The following is a 15634-nucleotide window of genomic DNA, read 5'->3' on the forward strand; positions in this document are numbered from 1 at the left end:
AAATATACAATCTATATTCCAAAAATACAAAATCCATCTATCTCCAAGAATCAGCTAAAACACATGTCTTATTTCTTTATTTGACCCTCCAACTCTAGCAAACTCTATTCTAATTATACTCTTAAAAATACAGCCTAACAACAACTTCATTATTCTCTTTCTAACCTGTTTATTCATTTTCTTTTTTATTTATGCAATTAACAAATAAAACGCTAACCTCTAACACTACATGTCTATCTGTTTTAGTAATAAATAATAATAGCTTATTATAATTTACTGCCCTTGTTTGGCATTGTTGTTTTACAAATTTATAAAAGGTTAAACACAGCTTCCAATCTGAAAGTATATTGTAGTTTACAATACAAGCACAGGAAGTCCAAGTCCTGAGACGTTAATCTTTTGTCTTTCAGTTACTGAACATCAGGTTTTCCCAAGTTAAGTGTGAATGCTAATCAAAAGGTACAACTGTCTCCACCTCTATGTACTCCTCCCCCTTGAAACATATAAACTTCACTGTGCTATAGGTTTTAGTTAGATTTTTTTTTTCTTGGAGATTTCTTGAAGACTTCTTGCAGATGACTACAGCAACAAAATAAAAACGAACTCCTGCTTTACCAAGAATCTCCTGGTCTCTTCTTAAAAAGAAGCTAAAAAAAGTTTCCAACAGTTTTGGTGCTGTGACCCGGATAGAGCTGCTCACCTGAATCCAGACTGAAACTTCAAGCTCAACAAAGATCTGACTTCGTTCCAGACTGAATCTTTCAGTACAACCAAGGGTTGGTGAGTGTAACTCTATCCAAAGCATCATTACAGACCAGTACATGTACACCTCTGAGCCACCAGAGAAGAGTTAACAGACAGCTGTAGGGTTTGGTTAACTAGGTTATCCTCTAAAAATTAATTTTAGGGAAGAATTGGTTATCCTCTGTTTCAGACAGGGAAGGTTAGCATTACGTGCTAATATTGGTTATCCTCTGTTTTAGGCAGGGAAGACTGGCATTACTTCGCTAATAATTTGTGTTATTCTCTTTTTTTGGCAGGGAAGAATTCGTTATCCTCTGAACCAACAGGGAAGATTGGCATTACTTGCTAATATTTCTGTTGTCCTCTACTTTGTTAGAGAAGGTTAACCTTAGTTGATCTGTGTTAACAAGTGTAGCCTCTGTTGATCAGAGACTTTTTTCAGAGTGTTTTATTTGTTTAAGTAACAAAAAAAATCTCACAAAATGTTTAAAAAGAATGCTAGACTGATTCCCACAACTGAAACTCCCGTAACTCCTTTGTGGTCAGATAGCAAATTCAAATCTTTTAGGCATGCAAATGAACCTTATAATTACTGAGAAAGTTAGACAAGAAACATAAGACTTGATCTGTAGAGGAGTGTAAAAAGGTTTTAGGAGCATGTTTCCGTAAGAACAATTTGAAAGGCATTATCTCTTGCCACAGAGAATTTGGCTTAGCACTAGCTACACAACAATCTCAGCTCATCTCAGAACTAGAGGAACAGAACCAAGAGCTACGTGCTAGGATATCGGCTTTGACAAAGAAATTAAATCGCAACAAAGCTTCAGAAAAAACAGAGGTGGAAGTTAGTCAGCCTGATAGCACTTATCCTGACAATATCGCAAGCTTTCCTTGAAACTGAGGTAGCCCTCACATCAGTAAGTGAGGTGTCTGTAGATTCAGTGAAGGTGTGTGGTGCTAGGAGAAGATCTCAGGGAATTGAGGGAATTGAAAGTGTTCCTCCCAACTCTTCTGTTGTCCAGGTCCAAACAATTGCAAAACTGCTTGGACCTAAAGATATAGAGAGAACATCCCAGAACTTACCCTCAGCACGTACACATTTTCCTGAATTTAGAAGAGCCTTAATTAGCAAAATGCGTCTCTACGACATGTCGTTGGCAGAAGTCACACAGCCGATGTCACAACTTCTAACCGAATCTGAATCAGCTGTTACTTCTGAGCTACAACATGCCAGTAAAGATGAACTGAGAGAAGGAGTTCTGAGAGAGTTAAAGAACATTGTTGGACCAAAACATGGATTGGTCAAAGGTCACTAGTTGTATGCAGAAGAAGGATGAAGCTGTAAGTGAGTACACTGAAAGGTTTTGTCAGTCAGCTGCAGCATATAGTGGAATAGCTGACACTCCAGATAAGGTATTGGATCATCAAGGACCACTCGTTCGCACATGGGTTGATGGCGTTTTCTCAGAGGACAGAAAGACCTCGCCTTTTTTAGATCTAACTTGGTCTAACAAAACTCTCAGAACTAACCTAAACACACTAGCTACATGGAAAAAAGACTCTGGTGTTAAAGCCAGAGTAAGGATTGCAGCAGCGTCCTTTAAGTTCAACACTGAGAACAGGCAGAAAGGTAAATGTCCTAAGAGGGAGGGCAATTGCCATTACTGTGGGAAATCTGGACACTGGATGAAAGAGTGCAGGAAAAGCAAAAAGACTTTAGGAGAAATGAACAGCTTTACCCAGCTCCTACTCAGTCTGCTAGCTACTCTGAAGCAGCCCCTGCCCACTTTACCCAACTGTTGGAGCAGTTTGCTCAGGTATTACTTGTTAGGGCTGTGAGTACTTAATTAGCATTCTCTCGATGGAAGGCGACTTTAAATTAAGTACACTCACAGCCTTCAAAGTTAGGCTACAGCACACTCAAACTACACCCATCCTCTATGTTATGATGTTTGCTATGACTGATGTTTCATTGGAGGATGAAGATGTTTTTACAGTAAAGGTTTACAAATCACTTACAGGGACAGACTAGGACACATAGACCAGTGAGGAGCCCAGGGAAGAACCGAACGCAACAGGCCTCGGGGGCCGACCCCTGCGGTGAAGATTTTCCTCATAGGTTTTTCCCCGTCCACTAGTCCATCCTTACCTCACTGGTCCATAGGTGTCAAATGACTTAAGACTAGGTCAACAAAACCACTATACGATCACCAGAAGTCTAAAAATGTCTCTGCATGAATACTGCTGGTCTGCTGTTTCTTTGTTTTCTTGTGTTTCAGGTACATGTCATCTCATCTGCAGCACCCTGATTTAAAGTTTCACCTCAGACATCCATGAACAAGCTTCATGAGGACAAAGAGTCATCCGAATGAGTCTACAGGGGAAATGGACTACAGGAAACAGACGTCACAGTTATTCAGACGCCATGGACTTCAGGACTTCCACTCTTATGCTACATGATTTTTCACGTCATCATGTAGTTTTGTACGACATATTACCATCCGTGTATGTGTCAAGAGTTATGGTTCTGAAAAAGAACTATTACATCTAAGTAAATCTAGGCAATGACACAGAATAAGATATATGTGCCTGTGACTTTTTCAAGTTGCATGACTGCAAGATGGAGCTTATGTTATTAAACATATAGAGCTATAGAATGAATTTTAGGAGGAATAAATTTGTGTTCTGTGAGAGTCATTAAAACTCTCAAATGGGGGATTGTTGTTTTACAAATTTACAAAAGGTTAAACACAGCTTCCAATCTGAAAGTATATTGTACTTTACAATACAAGCACAGGAAGTCCAAGCCCTGAGACGTTAATCTTTTGTCTGGCAGGTTTTCCCAAGTTAAATGTGAATGCTAAACAAAAGGTACAACTGTTGCTTTTGTTTCAGGGTCTCTATAGCCCCTATGCATTTGAATGACACTTGGATGCTAAATAGATCACGGATCTGGAAATTTCCTGTTCTGGGCTAAGGTCCTGTTCTGCATTTGCATACTTTTGTCTTAATGGTCTCCACCTCTATGTACTCCTCCCCCTTGAAACATATAAACTTCACTGTGCTAGGTTTTAGTTAGATTTTTTTTTCTTGAGATTTCTTGAAGATTTTCTTGGAGATTTGATTGACGATTTTCTTAAAGATTCCTTGAAGACTTCTTGCAGGTGACTTGCAGCAACGAAATAAAAACGAATATCTGCTTTACCAAGAATCTCCTGGTCTCTTCTTAAAAAGAAGCTAATAAAACAGCTTAGAGACATAAACATATGAATGAGATAAAACTGACATAGAATTACTTCATGTAAATGTTTAATGAACTTGATTTATGATGTGTTCAACATTCCAACTTTCTTTAAAATATCTTCTTTTATGTTCAAAAGAGTGAAACTGTGCAACATTCAGCCCGAGGACACGGTGCTGGAGCTCGGTCACGGGCCGGGGTTCGGTCTGCAGGCGGCGGCGCAGCTCCTCACGGGTCCGGAGGGGAAGCTGCTCGGCGTGGATTTCTCTCGGTACATGCACGAGATGGCCAGCAAGCGTGTGAAGGAGCACATCTCCAGAGGAAAGGCCGTGCTGTATTACAGCGATGTGCTGACCATGCCGGTAGAGGACAACTCGGTCGACAAGGTGTTTCACTGCAACTGTTATTACTTCTGGCCGGATCTGAAAGCAGGAGCGAGAGCCATTCACAGAGTCATGAAACCAGGTGAGAGCTCCACTACTTGAGGGATTTAATAAATTATCCAAATCAACATCTATGATCTAAGAACAAATCCACAACTAAGTAGGCAAAGCTAATTCTGATTCTAATTCTGATAAATAAAGAAATGTCATAGTCACTTATTTATTGATTTTAATAAAATGTACATCATACTCTCATGTTGGCAGTGGGTAGAGTATACAGTCATTTTTGTAAATATTATCAGCATAATAATTAAAATCAATTATAACTCAATTGCTGAAAAGGTTTTGTTTGTTTTTGTACAGTATTTAGCATGCCTCTCATTCAGTAGAGATGCGTGAACTCAACAAGCTTTAAACTACGTGCTGGATATCATCCAAAATGATTCTAGACAGAAAATGTGGTCTCAGATTGCTGGACCCAACTGTATATCTTTTTTGTTTATTATTATTATTATTATTATTATTATTATTATTATTATATTGGATTTTTTTTTATCCATGCAGGTGGGATTATGGTTACGACACTCAGACTAGACAGTGTTATTAAAGCTGCTAATATGAAAGTGCTCACTGGAGATCAATGGCGTCCTGAGGTCTACATGGAAGCACTTCGTTCCTCTGGATTTACAGACGTCCGAATGGAGAATAAAAGAGAGAAACAAATCACAATTCAAGCTATTTTTGCCACGGCTGTAATGCACTGATGTGTAATAACTGTCTACACTTTCTTAGGATTGTGTCTGAAATAAAAAAGCTCCAACAGGACTAAATCTTGTCATTATTTCCTTGGGATGGGCTTGTCTTTGAAAGTCAGTTTCTCTGAAGGCACATATCCAGAAATTAAAAAAGTGTTATGTTGACACACCTTGCAAGAACATGTTGAATACGTGAGGCTAAAAGTGGTCCCTATAGAAATCCATACTTCATTCCCAACTTGCGTATTATCTGTAATATAAACTATGTCTTGCAAGACACTTTTTTTTCTCTTCAGACAAGTTCAGACTTTTATGGGTTCTTTTTAACACCCACATTATGTTTTAAATGAATGCCAATGAACCATATTATAAATAAAAATATAAATAGACGACATGCTACCTAAACATGATGCATACAATTTTACATTTGTGGGCTATTTTGCTGTGTTTAAAATATTTTAGGACTATGACAACACCAAGTCATGAGAAATTGAAGTTTGAAGACTGAAGTGAGGAAACACTTCAATCTTATAGTGTACCGTGCTCGCAAAAATATTAAAACACTAGCATTTTACGTCTGAACGGCGAAACATTTTTAAGTGAGGTTTGACGCAACTTCAGCAAAAATTGAGGTAATCAAACCACGTAAAAAAACTACAATACCCATGATGCTTCGGGGGATAAAACCGCGCGACCGTCGCACAGTGACGTGTCAGCATTTAGCGGGCAGAATTGAAACCGCGCAAGTCTTTCGAAGGCGGTTTACTATCTAGTGAACGAGCTAAACTTGGCAGCAACAACATCAGTAAGTGTCTATAACATGGTCGATGAAATTGTTCGCTTTACGTGTGTTTTTTAAAGAGCTGTCGCGCTCGTTGTAGGCGGCCGTCATGCAGAGAGCGAGTCGCCTGAAGCGGGAGCTGCAGCTCCTCAGCGCCGAGCCTCCTCCGGGACTCTCCTGCTGGCAGACCGAGGGACGCCTGGATGAGCTGCGAGCCCGTCAGTCCGCTCTCTCGTCAGGTCTAACACCGACACGGTGTCCAAATCAAACTCTGACAGACTTTCTCCTGTGTTTTGATACAGAGATCGTCGGAGGTGCAAGCACTCCATATGAAGGAGGCGTGTTCACGCTGGAAATCAACATACCTGAGAGGTGAGGCTGTTAAATCAGTATCAGCGCCTTACTGTTTTAATGAATGGATTAAAGTGCTTAAAGGACTAGGTCGCTCAAAAATTAACTGTCAAAACATTTTACAATAATCCACACTCCTTCCAGTCCTAAAAGCTGCATGCTTATACAATTTCTTCATTACAAGGGTTTTTAAGCGATGCTTCCAGTTAACATGCAAGTCTCCTATCCATAATATTGCTTTGTCCGTTAAAAAGTAGTTTTTTTGTCTGAATCAACAGAGAAATCTGCACAGATCAAGCACCGTAAAGGGTCCAAAACAAATCCCTTGTTGGTTTTTAATGTGAGAGGACAGCAGGAGATGAACTTTTTCCACCGGAGGGAGCATCATTACAGATCATGGTCTATTTTATGAATGATGTCTTTGTAATGACCCTCGATTCAAAGCTGATGTAGAGCTTTTCAGGGACAGTGAACACTATTAACTGCAATCCACACATGTTGTGATTTAACTTGGCGATCATGACAGTTTTGTAGGTAAAAGCGAGGTATTTCTCCAGATGTGTACGTTTACAGCGAATTAATTTTCCTCTCACGCGTGAAGGTATCCGTTTGAACCTCCGAAGATGCGCTTTCTGACGCCCATCTATCACCCCAACATCGATAACGCAGGACGCATTTGTCTTGATGCTCTGAAACTGCCACCAAAGGTAACGACTGTAATATTTTTTTCCTTTTTAATTAAGGCATGACACGTGTGATCGTGTTAACTTTGTTAGTAGACCTATTTAATGCATATACGCTGTGATTGTCAGCTTTTGCATGCTGGTGTTCAAATGCATTTCGTTTCAAAGGGAGCTTGGAGGCCATCGCTCAATATTTCTACGGTGCTCACCTCCATACAGTTACTGATGACCGAACCAAACCCAGACGACCCGCTCATGGCTGATATAGTGAGCTTTCCCTCCGTTTTTAAAGATCAAGTGTAAATCTTGGGTTTAAAAAAACGTTGTCGTTGCGTTGGCTGAACCAGTGGCTTAAACTGCGCTTGGGCCACTGAATAAAAAAAAAGCTATTTGTGACTTCTTACCTAATCGTAATCTAATTGTTACTTAAACTCTCGATTCTGACTTCATTCTCAGAATTTATATTCATATAAACTGGCGGTAGTGCAAAATAAAGTAATATTTTAAAGAGCAAAATTATCATTTTTAATTTATTATCAGTAAGCGTTTGTAATTGTTGCTCTTAAAAAAAAAAAAAAATTAATACACGTGGCATGCTTTTCAGTCCTCAGAATTTAAATACAACAAGGCGCTATATCTAGAAAAGGCGAAGAAATGGACGGCGGAACATGCAATCCAGAAGAATAAGGTAAGGTCTGGGCTCGCTTCTCCTTCCCTGCCATTACACGCATCTGACACTGGAGGGGGCCTGAAGATCTCTCTTGTGTTTGAAGGGATCTGTGGAGACGGAAGAACAGGCTCCTGAGAACAAAAATAAGAAAACCGCATTGAAAAGAGAGGCGCTTACTGCACAGGAGAACTTAGAGGACACCAAGAAAGCTTGCATGCAGTAGGACTTTGTTTTACAAATTACTGATTTTAAGTTTATTGTACAGATCATTTCTGGGTTTTTTTTTTTTGTATGAATGTATTAAAATTAATGTAATATTACTCTACGCCTACATGTCCCTGTGTCCCTTGTTCATTTGTCTTCTAGACATACATTTATTTTTAAAGGGTTAGAGAGGCTCTGTTATGCTAAACAAACAGCTTGTCACTTAATGAGTCGGTCAGCTCGTCTTCAACATCTTTTACTCTCTAAAGAATACTCATGACGCTTCCCATACATTCCTATGGTATCCTTAAACGGTGATTGACATCTCAATGACATCCCAGCTTGGTTCGACAGTCTGTTTAATACTTAAGGGACCCTTTGGGAGCAGAATGTAAAATTATATTACAGGTATTTGAGGTGAATCCGTTCATTGTGGGCCCTTAGAATATATTACTGTATTTGTTCTGTAACTAAACAAAGGGATGGACGCTTTCTACGTTTTTACAGCGTGTTGGAATTTTTACACGGTCCCTTATTGAGGCATAAACAAGCGTCTAAACAACTCTTTACATTATACTGCTGCAATAAGCGTTGCCTGTTTTGACTGTTTGCGTCAAGCATATTTGTATTACAGTTATATAATCATAAACGGAAGTGTGTTATTGCTGTCTTGTGAGTCTGTCGCTCCGCGGTCAGAAGAAAGTGTACTGTATATCGAAACTAAACCACGCTAAAGCCTTTAACCCCTAACCCACTTCACCATAAGGTTAAAAGGCAGCCGAATTAAAAGTATCTGGGCCTTGCTTTGATTCACAGTAATTCACATAGAATTTTTATCAGTTAACGTTTGCATGCATAGAAATGCTGTCTAACAGAGTGGGCAAGCAGCTGGGTCGCCCCACGTACTCTTTAACAGGTTGGCTGGTGACCAAGTTCTTTAAATGGCACAATCGGATTTTGGAGGAGAACGCAGTGAAACTGTGCAACATTCAGCCCGACGACACGGTGCTGGAGCTCGGTCACGGGCCGGGGTTCGGTCTGCAGGCGGCGGCGCAGCTCCTCACGGGTCCGGAGGGGAAGCTGCTCGGCGTGGATTTCTCTCAGTACATGCACGAGATGGCCAGCAAGCGTGTGAAGGAGCACATCTCCAGAGGAAAGGCCGTGCTGTATTACAGCGATGTGCTGACCATGCCGGTAGAGGACAACTCGGTCGACAAGGTGTTTCACTGCAACTGTTATTACTTCTGGCCGGATCTGAAAGCAGGAGCGAGAGCCATTCACAGAGTCATGAAACCAGGTGAGAGCTCCACTACTTGACTGATTCAATAAAATATCCACAGCGATGTAAAGAAACATCTGAAGGGCGGGTGACACTCAAGAGTAAGGCGCCTCGTTCACTTTCAGCAGTAAACCTCAATGATCTAAACGTAGGCATTTGTGAAATGGTTTAATCTAAACAGGTGAATAAATTGACATTGGGACTCATAGGGACTCATATTTGCCCATCTTAATCTAAACTTATCACAAAATAAACCTGGAGAAATGTACACATTTGAGTAAAAGTGTGTGTGGGATAGATGTGCTCGACTCTCCAGTAACTTAAAAGAAAACCTCTAGACCTCTTTAATTAGGATTCATGTTAGTGTGGTTTGAGATAGGCTAAACACCTTTGTAACACTGCAGTAATTTTTTATTTTCTGTTTCTCAGGTGGGATTATGGTTACGGCTCTCAGGCTGGAAAGTGTTAAAAAAGTAGCCTCGAAGAACATGTTCAGCGGCGAGAGCTGGCGTCCCGAGGTCTACATGGAGGCCCTGCAGTCCTCTGGGTTCACAGATGTGCGGATGGAGAATAAAAGAGAGAAACTCATCGAGTTTCAAGCCATTTTTGCCACTGCTGCAAAATAAATTCCTGCGTGTCCCTCGGTTTTTATGATTGAATCTGAATTAAAGTTAAATCCAACATAAGTAAATAGCCTATTGCCAGTGGCCTGGTTTCATACACACGGCTTAGACTAAGCCAGGATTAGTCCATAAACCAATCAGGACATTTAGTAATTTTTTATAAACATGCCTTAGAAAAAGCATTATTAGTGCTCATCTTAAGACAAAACAAAGGCACTGACATGTTTAAGATCAGTCAGTGCTTTCATTTAAAACAGCTCTGATTTGTATTTTAGTCTAGTACTAGGCTTAAGCCTTGTCTTTGAAACCAGGTGTGTGTGTATATATATATATATAGTCTGCAGAACAATTGTTTTTATTAATACATAAGGTAAGCTTTTATAGGAAATGTAAACCACAAATTGTAAATAAGAAATGAAATAAATAAAAATTCTTTCTACCAAAGTTCAGTCCATCACTTAGACCAGCTATTTGGGCCTGTATACGTTACAAATTGACTACCGTTTCATTATTGTTTTAGATACAATTTATGATTATACTGGCGATAACTTGTGGTTAATGTGACGGGAACAAACAATTTAAAATACAACACCCATGATGCATCAGCGGTAAAGGCGCGCGACGCACATTTTGGCGCGCAAACGAAAGACCTGCTGTTTAAAGAAGCGTTCAGAAGTCGACCAAAACAACTCCAGTGAGTACAATTATCTGCCCGAATATCTCCTACAATGTTCCTCTAAGTAATCTTAGGCTTTATAGGTGATTTGCAGTAGCCCATTTTAGAGAAATCTCTTGACTTTGGCTACTGTTTAAAGGGAATAAACTTTACATTGTTAAGACTTTGTGTATTATTAAAGAGATACTCCTCCCCAAAAAATTAAGCAACCTGATACAAATGAATGGAGAAATAAATGATCTGAAGAGGTATGGTATAACCTACTCGTTTACCATGTGAGTAACAGTCTACAGGTACATCTGCAAAGTTGAATATCGTGAAAGACGTCATTTAAAAATTTTAACTTTAATTATTTTAGATTTATTTATATTTTATAATTAAATATATATATATTGTAGATTCATTAAATGTGAAGTAAAACGTTTTGTTTTTATTTAGATGATTCAAGTTTACATCTTATAAAAGTCAAAATATTACAATATTAGAATACATAAAAAAAAAAAAAAAAAAAAAAAAAAAAAGTCATTTCTGCACTCATACTTGGCTGGGCTCCAGCTTCAGTGAGAGGTGAATGAAGAGATCAGACTGTGTCTCTGCTGAGATTCAGCTCGTCTGTGTCGTTTCTCACCTTTCCCTTCAAACTCATGGGCTTTAGGTCAGGCATGTTGACCGGCCAATCAAGCACAGGGATATCATGGACAGCAGGGCACAAGTGGTTTTGTCACTGTGGGCAGGTGCTAAAGTCAGCAAATGAAAGCAAAAAGTAGAAGGCATTGAGTTTTGACCTGATGAAACACAATCAAAAGCCAATGCAGCCTTCTACCAGTTCTCCAGTGTGTAGCTCTTTTCCTGAAGATGAGCGTGGAGACTCCAGCTTCAGTCCACTCCTTGTGAAACTCTTTGAATTGGCTTTGCTTGGCAGTATTCTCAAGCTTGAGGTCATCCCTGTCTCTTGAACACCTTTTTCCTACCCACTTTCTTCCTTCCAGTCAACTTGACATTTTATATGCTTTGATACAGCACTCTGTTAACAGTCAGCCCTTTCAGTAATGAAAATGAAATGAAAGATTTTAACTTTTAAAATGTTTTACATGTAATAAATCTAAAATATATATGAAAGTTTCACTTTTTGAAATAAGGTAAAAGAGTCACAATATTCAAATTTTTTGAGAGGCACCTATAAATTTAGAGGTCTGTTGACTCTGTTTATCACAGAGTCATCAGGTGAAGAGGACTGAGTCACTTGATTCATATGGATTACTTAATAAATAGTAGGAATATATGAATTTGTCTTTTGCAAAAGATTAGCAAAATGTTTAATGTGTTTGGGAGGTAAGGGTGAGTATAGGGTGACAGAACTTATTATATACATGTATAATGTATATCAGGAATCACCAATCTTCCTGGAGGGCCGGTTCAGTCAATAATTTCTCACCTCATGTCATTTGAAACCTATACTATTGGCAGACGACTGTCTGGGAGGAGAAGAAATCATCTGAAAAAGTCATTTGGACCATTTTAACAATGTCATTACTGTGTTTTTGGGCTTTGATCATGGTAGGACTCTTGCTCTCTACAGTAGGTCTGAGAGCTCTCAGATGTCATCAGAAATATCTTATTTATATCATTTCTATCTATCGAGTTTATTGCATGTACCAAATGTAACCACTCATATCAAGTCCTATTGCGCTGGAGGCCGTGCCTCCTCTCACGTGACTTTCCCTCATTTATTCTCAGTTACCCTCCAGAAACATCACACTTTAAGGGGTCTGTTAAAACTGTACAGCTAACTCCTGCTATAACTTTACCTGCTTACGTCGCTGGACGCTGTTAGAAAAACAACTGATTTATACACTTCCGTGATGTTATGTTTTCTAAGATTATGAATAATATTGTTTAAAAATGTATATTTTTCTTAAACAAACAGATGGCCTTTCTTAACCTCCAGAAGCCATGTGGTATTTACTTTATGATGGATGAACATATTTTGAGGCTTCAATGTACCCTAACCTTATAACTTTAACTTTCCAGTCCTCAGATTTTAAACACAGTAAACCAATACACGGAGACGAAAGAAGACCAAGTAATGGACAGTTGATGTTGGAATCCAGAAGAACAAGGTAAGTGATGTGTTCTTTTCATGACCGCTTGTTCAGCAAAGTCCATCACGTACTCATACACTGTCGTCACACACATCTCACACTGGGGGGAGCCAGTGCTCTTCTACTCCACAGCCAGTTTGCGCTTGAGTTTGAAGAGTGTGGAAGACACAGATGAAAAGATTTTTCTTAAGAATAAAAATATAAAAACAAGAGAGTCACTGGAAGCACTTCAGAGCAACCCAAGAAAATCTTACAGCATCTGAGTTACGTTGATCTCATTTTATACAGTTTATTTTGTAACAGGATTTGATGTTTATCGTTAATGAAAATGTAAAGTACCTTTGACTGTTTTTACATTCATATCTCCCTGAATCGTTCAGTAGTCTTCAAGACATACATTTATGAAACTAATAACTTTATTAAATCATTCTTTATCACATGTATACAGAAATATGAAAATATTTACATCCAGAATAGTGTCTGTTGTACAAAGATCTTAAAATTTCAATATAAAAATTACATTTTAATATACATTTAATATAAAAAGAATAGAAATCAATAAGGATAAAAAGGTATAGCATGCTAGATCAGAGGTAGTTATATTTTACAATACGATAGCTAGCCTACTTTACAATCTGTAAAAGATCCTGACCAAGCTTTATTACAACCTAATCAAACCACTCATAGTTCTTTTGAATCTTCAGTTTATAGCGTCAACATGTTCGATATATTTCATGTTTTGCTCTACCTTAATCCTGTGGACTTGGGGAAAAAAAGACATTGTGAAGCTCAAACATAGGCTATGCAAGTACATGGATGCAAAAGCTTTCATTTGATTGTAAAGTTGTAATGTTAAATTTGCTTAATGTCTCGTCTCCTGTGGTGCATTGTTGCTTCTGTCATGGTGAGGCAACAGTCATTAATTGGTTAAAATTAGCTGTCAACACGTTTTTAGTTGACTACCTGAATTAACACCACAAACCCTTCAATGTACTTGCAGAGAGTATGTTTATGGCAGCATGTTTTAGCACCTGTTTGCATGATGTTTTTGCTGTTGTTGTTTTCAAGACATTAAATATTACTTGACAATATACAAAGGTATTTACCTTCCCATATTTTTTTTAATTCCCTAGGGGCATGTAAGCAAGTGATGACTTGCAAATAATTAACAAGACTTTGATATATACACACTTGGAAATGAATGCATAAAAGTTTGTGTACATAAGAATTGAGCTTTTTGAGACATTTTTTTACATTGAAATATTTTGATGCATAACTCCTTGTACATCAACAAACATCCCTATGATATTCACTAATTAAAGGAATGTTCCAGGTTCAAAACAACAAGAATTGTGAATTTGAGTTTTTATGCAGGTGCAGTACTTTGCCTCGTAGACTTACATTGTATGTACATTAACAAAAAAGAAATAATTTTCTGTGAAAATCATCAATGCATGGACATGATGTTAAACCCAGAACACTCCTTTAAATCAAGTTACACAAACAAGTTACAAAAAATAAATGCAGATTTTTTTAACATTTGAAGATTGTTGCTTAAATTACTAAATGGCCCACAAGATTATGTCACAAAATGCGATTAGGCTTTTCTTTCCTTTTTTTTCCCTTTAATGCCATGTAGCGGTTGGGACAGTATGGTTATATATAGTCCCAAAATACAGTTCATTGTTCATTAGCTCTGAAGGTTTTAAGGGTCAGTTCATATGTGGGCTCATGACTTCTCACACTCAAAGGGTCCTTTACAACTTTAGAGTTTAGGAGAAGACTTAAGAATGAGTTGAGAGATGCGTGGAGTGGTAGACTCCAGAGAAGGAGGTTCCATTATGAGTGTCCTGTCCACTGCTCCTAAGGTGCTCCTGCTCTTTGACAATGAGTCCTGGTGTTGACCTGACCAGGTTCTCTGCAACGTTATCCCTTTCTGTTGAGGGTTTCATCTGCATCTGGCATTGGATGAGAGGCACTGAGGGTGGGCAAGAAAACCTGGCGACCGTCTCTGGTTTTGGTGCTGATGAGCTCTCGAAAGCAGCATCTGTTTCAGCGGCAAAGGACACCAAGGCTTGAGTGGAGTCATATGAGCTTTTCTCCGTGTCAACAGAGACGAAAGAATCCAGGTTGCGGTCGTGATGGAGGTGAGCTCTGCTCAAAAGCAGACGCGCATCTTCACGGAAGTGTGGATTGAAGAGAAGGTAGAGCAAGGGATTGATGCACGCAGGAAGAGGCAGAAGCACCAGGACCACTGATTTGACAACCTCCTCACTCACAGGAAAGAGTCCCAGAAGAGAGGAGAAGGTGAGGAAGGCCACTGGGCAGTAGAGCAGGCAATTGGTGAAGATGAGCCAGGCTACGTGCTTGATCATGGCGCAATCCCAAATACTGTCAAAGTCGCCCTTCATCAGGTCCCAGTACAACTTGATGTAAGTTCCGGTGATCACCAGGAAACACAAGGAGTTCATCATTATCAGAGCTACCATGAAACCCAACGTGGAAGGTTCGCCATCCGGGAGTGGTGAGGGCATGCAGAACGGAGTTGCTCCGTACTCTCCGACCCCAATTAGTGGCAAAGCGGCGACTGCAAACGAAAGTGCCAAGCATGCCACTGCAGCAGCTCGCACACTTCCCAGAGAGGGCGACTTTCCATAGGCTCGAGCACAGGACACAGACACGCTACACTGCACTGCAGCCAAGGTCAAGAAGAGTATGGAGCCCTCCGAGGCTAGAACTGAAAGGAAGCCTGTTGTTTGGCATCCTGCACCCATTTCCCATTGAGCACCATGCAGGGCGAACTCTCCGAATGTCCGGGCGTCAACCAGTGCCAGGGTGCCGGTGCAAAGGCCTGTAAGCAGGTTGGCACCACTGATGGTGCCGATGATGAATTTAACAGGAGAGAGATAGCTGGGGATGCAAAGACTGTCATGAGGAGAATGCTGTTTCCCATCAGCGAGACCAAAGAGATGAGCCACATGCCAAGCCGTACCACCCAACTGTCAAACAGGTTATCGCACGGTTTAAATGGACCTGAAGGGGTGAAATGATAGATTAGGATTTAAGCAGAAAGAACCCATCGCCTTGAAGTAAAATTTTAAAGATTTTAAACAAATATGATACATCGTAACGCATCCTTATT

General features: G+C 39.5%; 4 protein-coding genes across 4 annotated transcripts in view; 3 read left to right on the forward strand and 1 right to left on the reverse strand.

Annotated features, from left to right (window-relative positions):
- The first annotated feature begins 2469 nt into the window (after positions 1-2469).
- On the forward strand, positions 2470-5169 carry LOC122329176 (uncharacterized methyltransferase YdaC-like). Its single transcript, XM_043225373.1, has 3 exons — positions 2470-2561; positions 4125-4450; positions 4933-5169. Exons 1-3 carry the CDS (start codon positions 2470-2472, stop codon positions 5130-5132), a joined length of 618 nt encoding a protein of 205 aa, XP_043081308.1. The 3' UTR covers positions 5133-5169.
- Positions 5170-5887: 718 nt separating this feature from the next.
- On the forward strand, positions 5888-8210 carry ube2t (ubiquitin-conjugating enzyme E2T (putative)). Its single transcript, XM_043224010.1, has 7 exons — positions 5888-5928; positions 6005-6122; positions 6207-6276; positions 6857-6962; positions 7107-7205; positions 7543-7626; positions 7712-8210. Exons 2-7 carry the CDS (start codon positions 6014-6016, stop codon positions 7829-7831), a joined length of 588 nt encoding a protein of 195 aa, XP_043079945.1. The 5' UTR covers positions 5888-5928; positions 6005-6013; the 3' UTR covers positions 7832-8210.
- Positions 8211-8392: 182 nt separating this feature from the next.
- LOC122328357 (uncharacterized methyltransferase YdaC-like) lies at positions 8393-10149 on the forward strand. Its single transcript, XM_043224008.1, has 2 exons — positions 8393-9109; positions 9521-10149. The coding sequence occupies exons 1-2, from the start codon at positions 8674-8676 to the stop codon at positions 9715-9717; spliced, it is 633 nt and encodes a 210-aa protein (XP_043079943.1). The 5' UTR covers positions 8393-8673; the 3' UTR covers positions 9718-10149.
- A 2644-nt stretch (positions 10150-12793) lies between these two features.
- LOC122329314 (leucine-rich repeat-containing G-protein coupled receptor 6) overlaps positions 12794-15634 on the reverse strand; it is a 69258-nt gene continuing 66417 nt past the window's right edge. The window contains 2 exon segments of the mRNA XM_043225547.1: positions 12794-15409; positions 15412-15525. Coding sequence (XP_043081482.1) covers positions 14277-15409; positions 15412-15525 — 1247 coding nt within the window. The 3' untranslated portion in view covers positions 12794-14276.

The sequence above is a fragment of the Puntigrus tetrazona genome, chromosome 23 (genome assembly GCF_018831695.1).
Source record: "Puntigrus tetrazona isolate hp1 chromosome 23, ASM1883169v1, whole genome shotgun sequence".
In the NCBI taxonomy this organism is placed as follows: domain Eukaryota; kingdom Metazoa; phylum Chordata; class Actinopteri; order Cypriniformes; family Cyprinidae; genus Puntigrus; species Puntigrus tetrazona.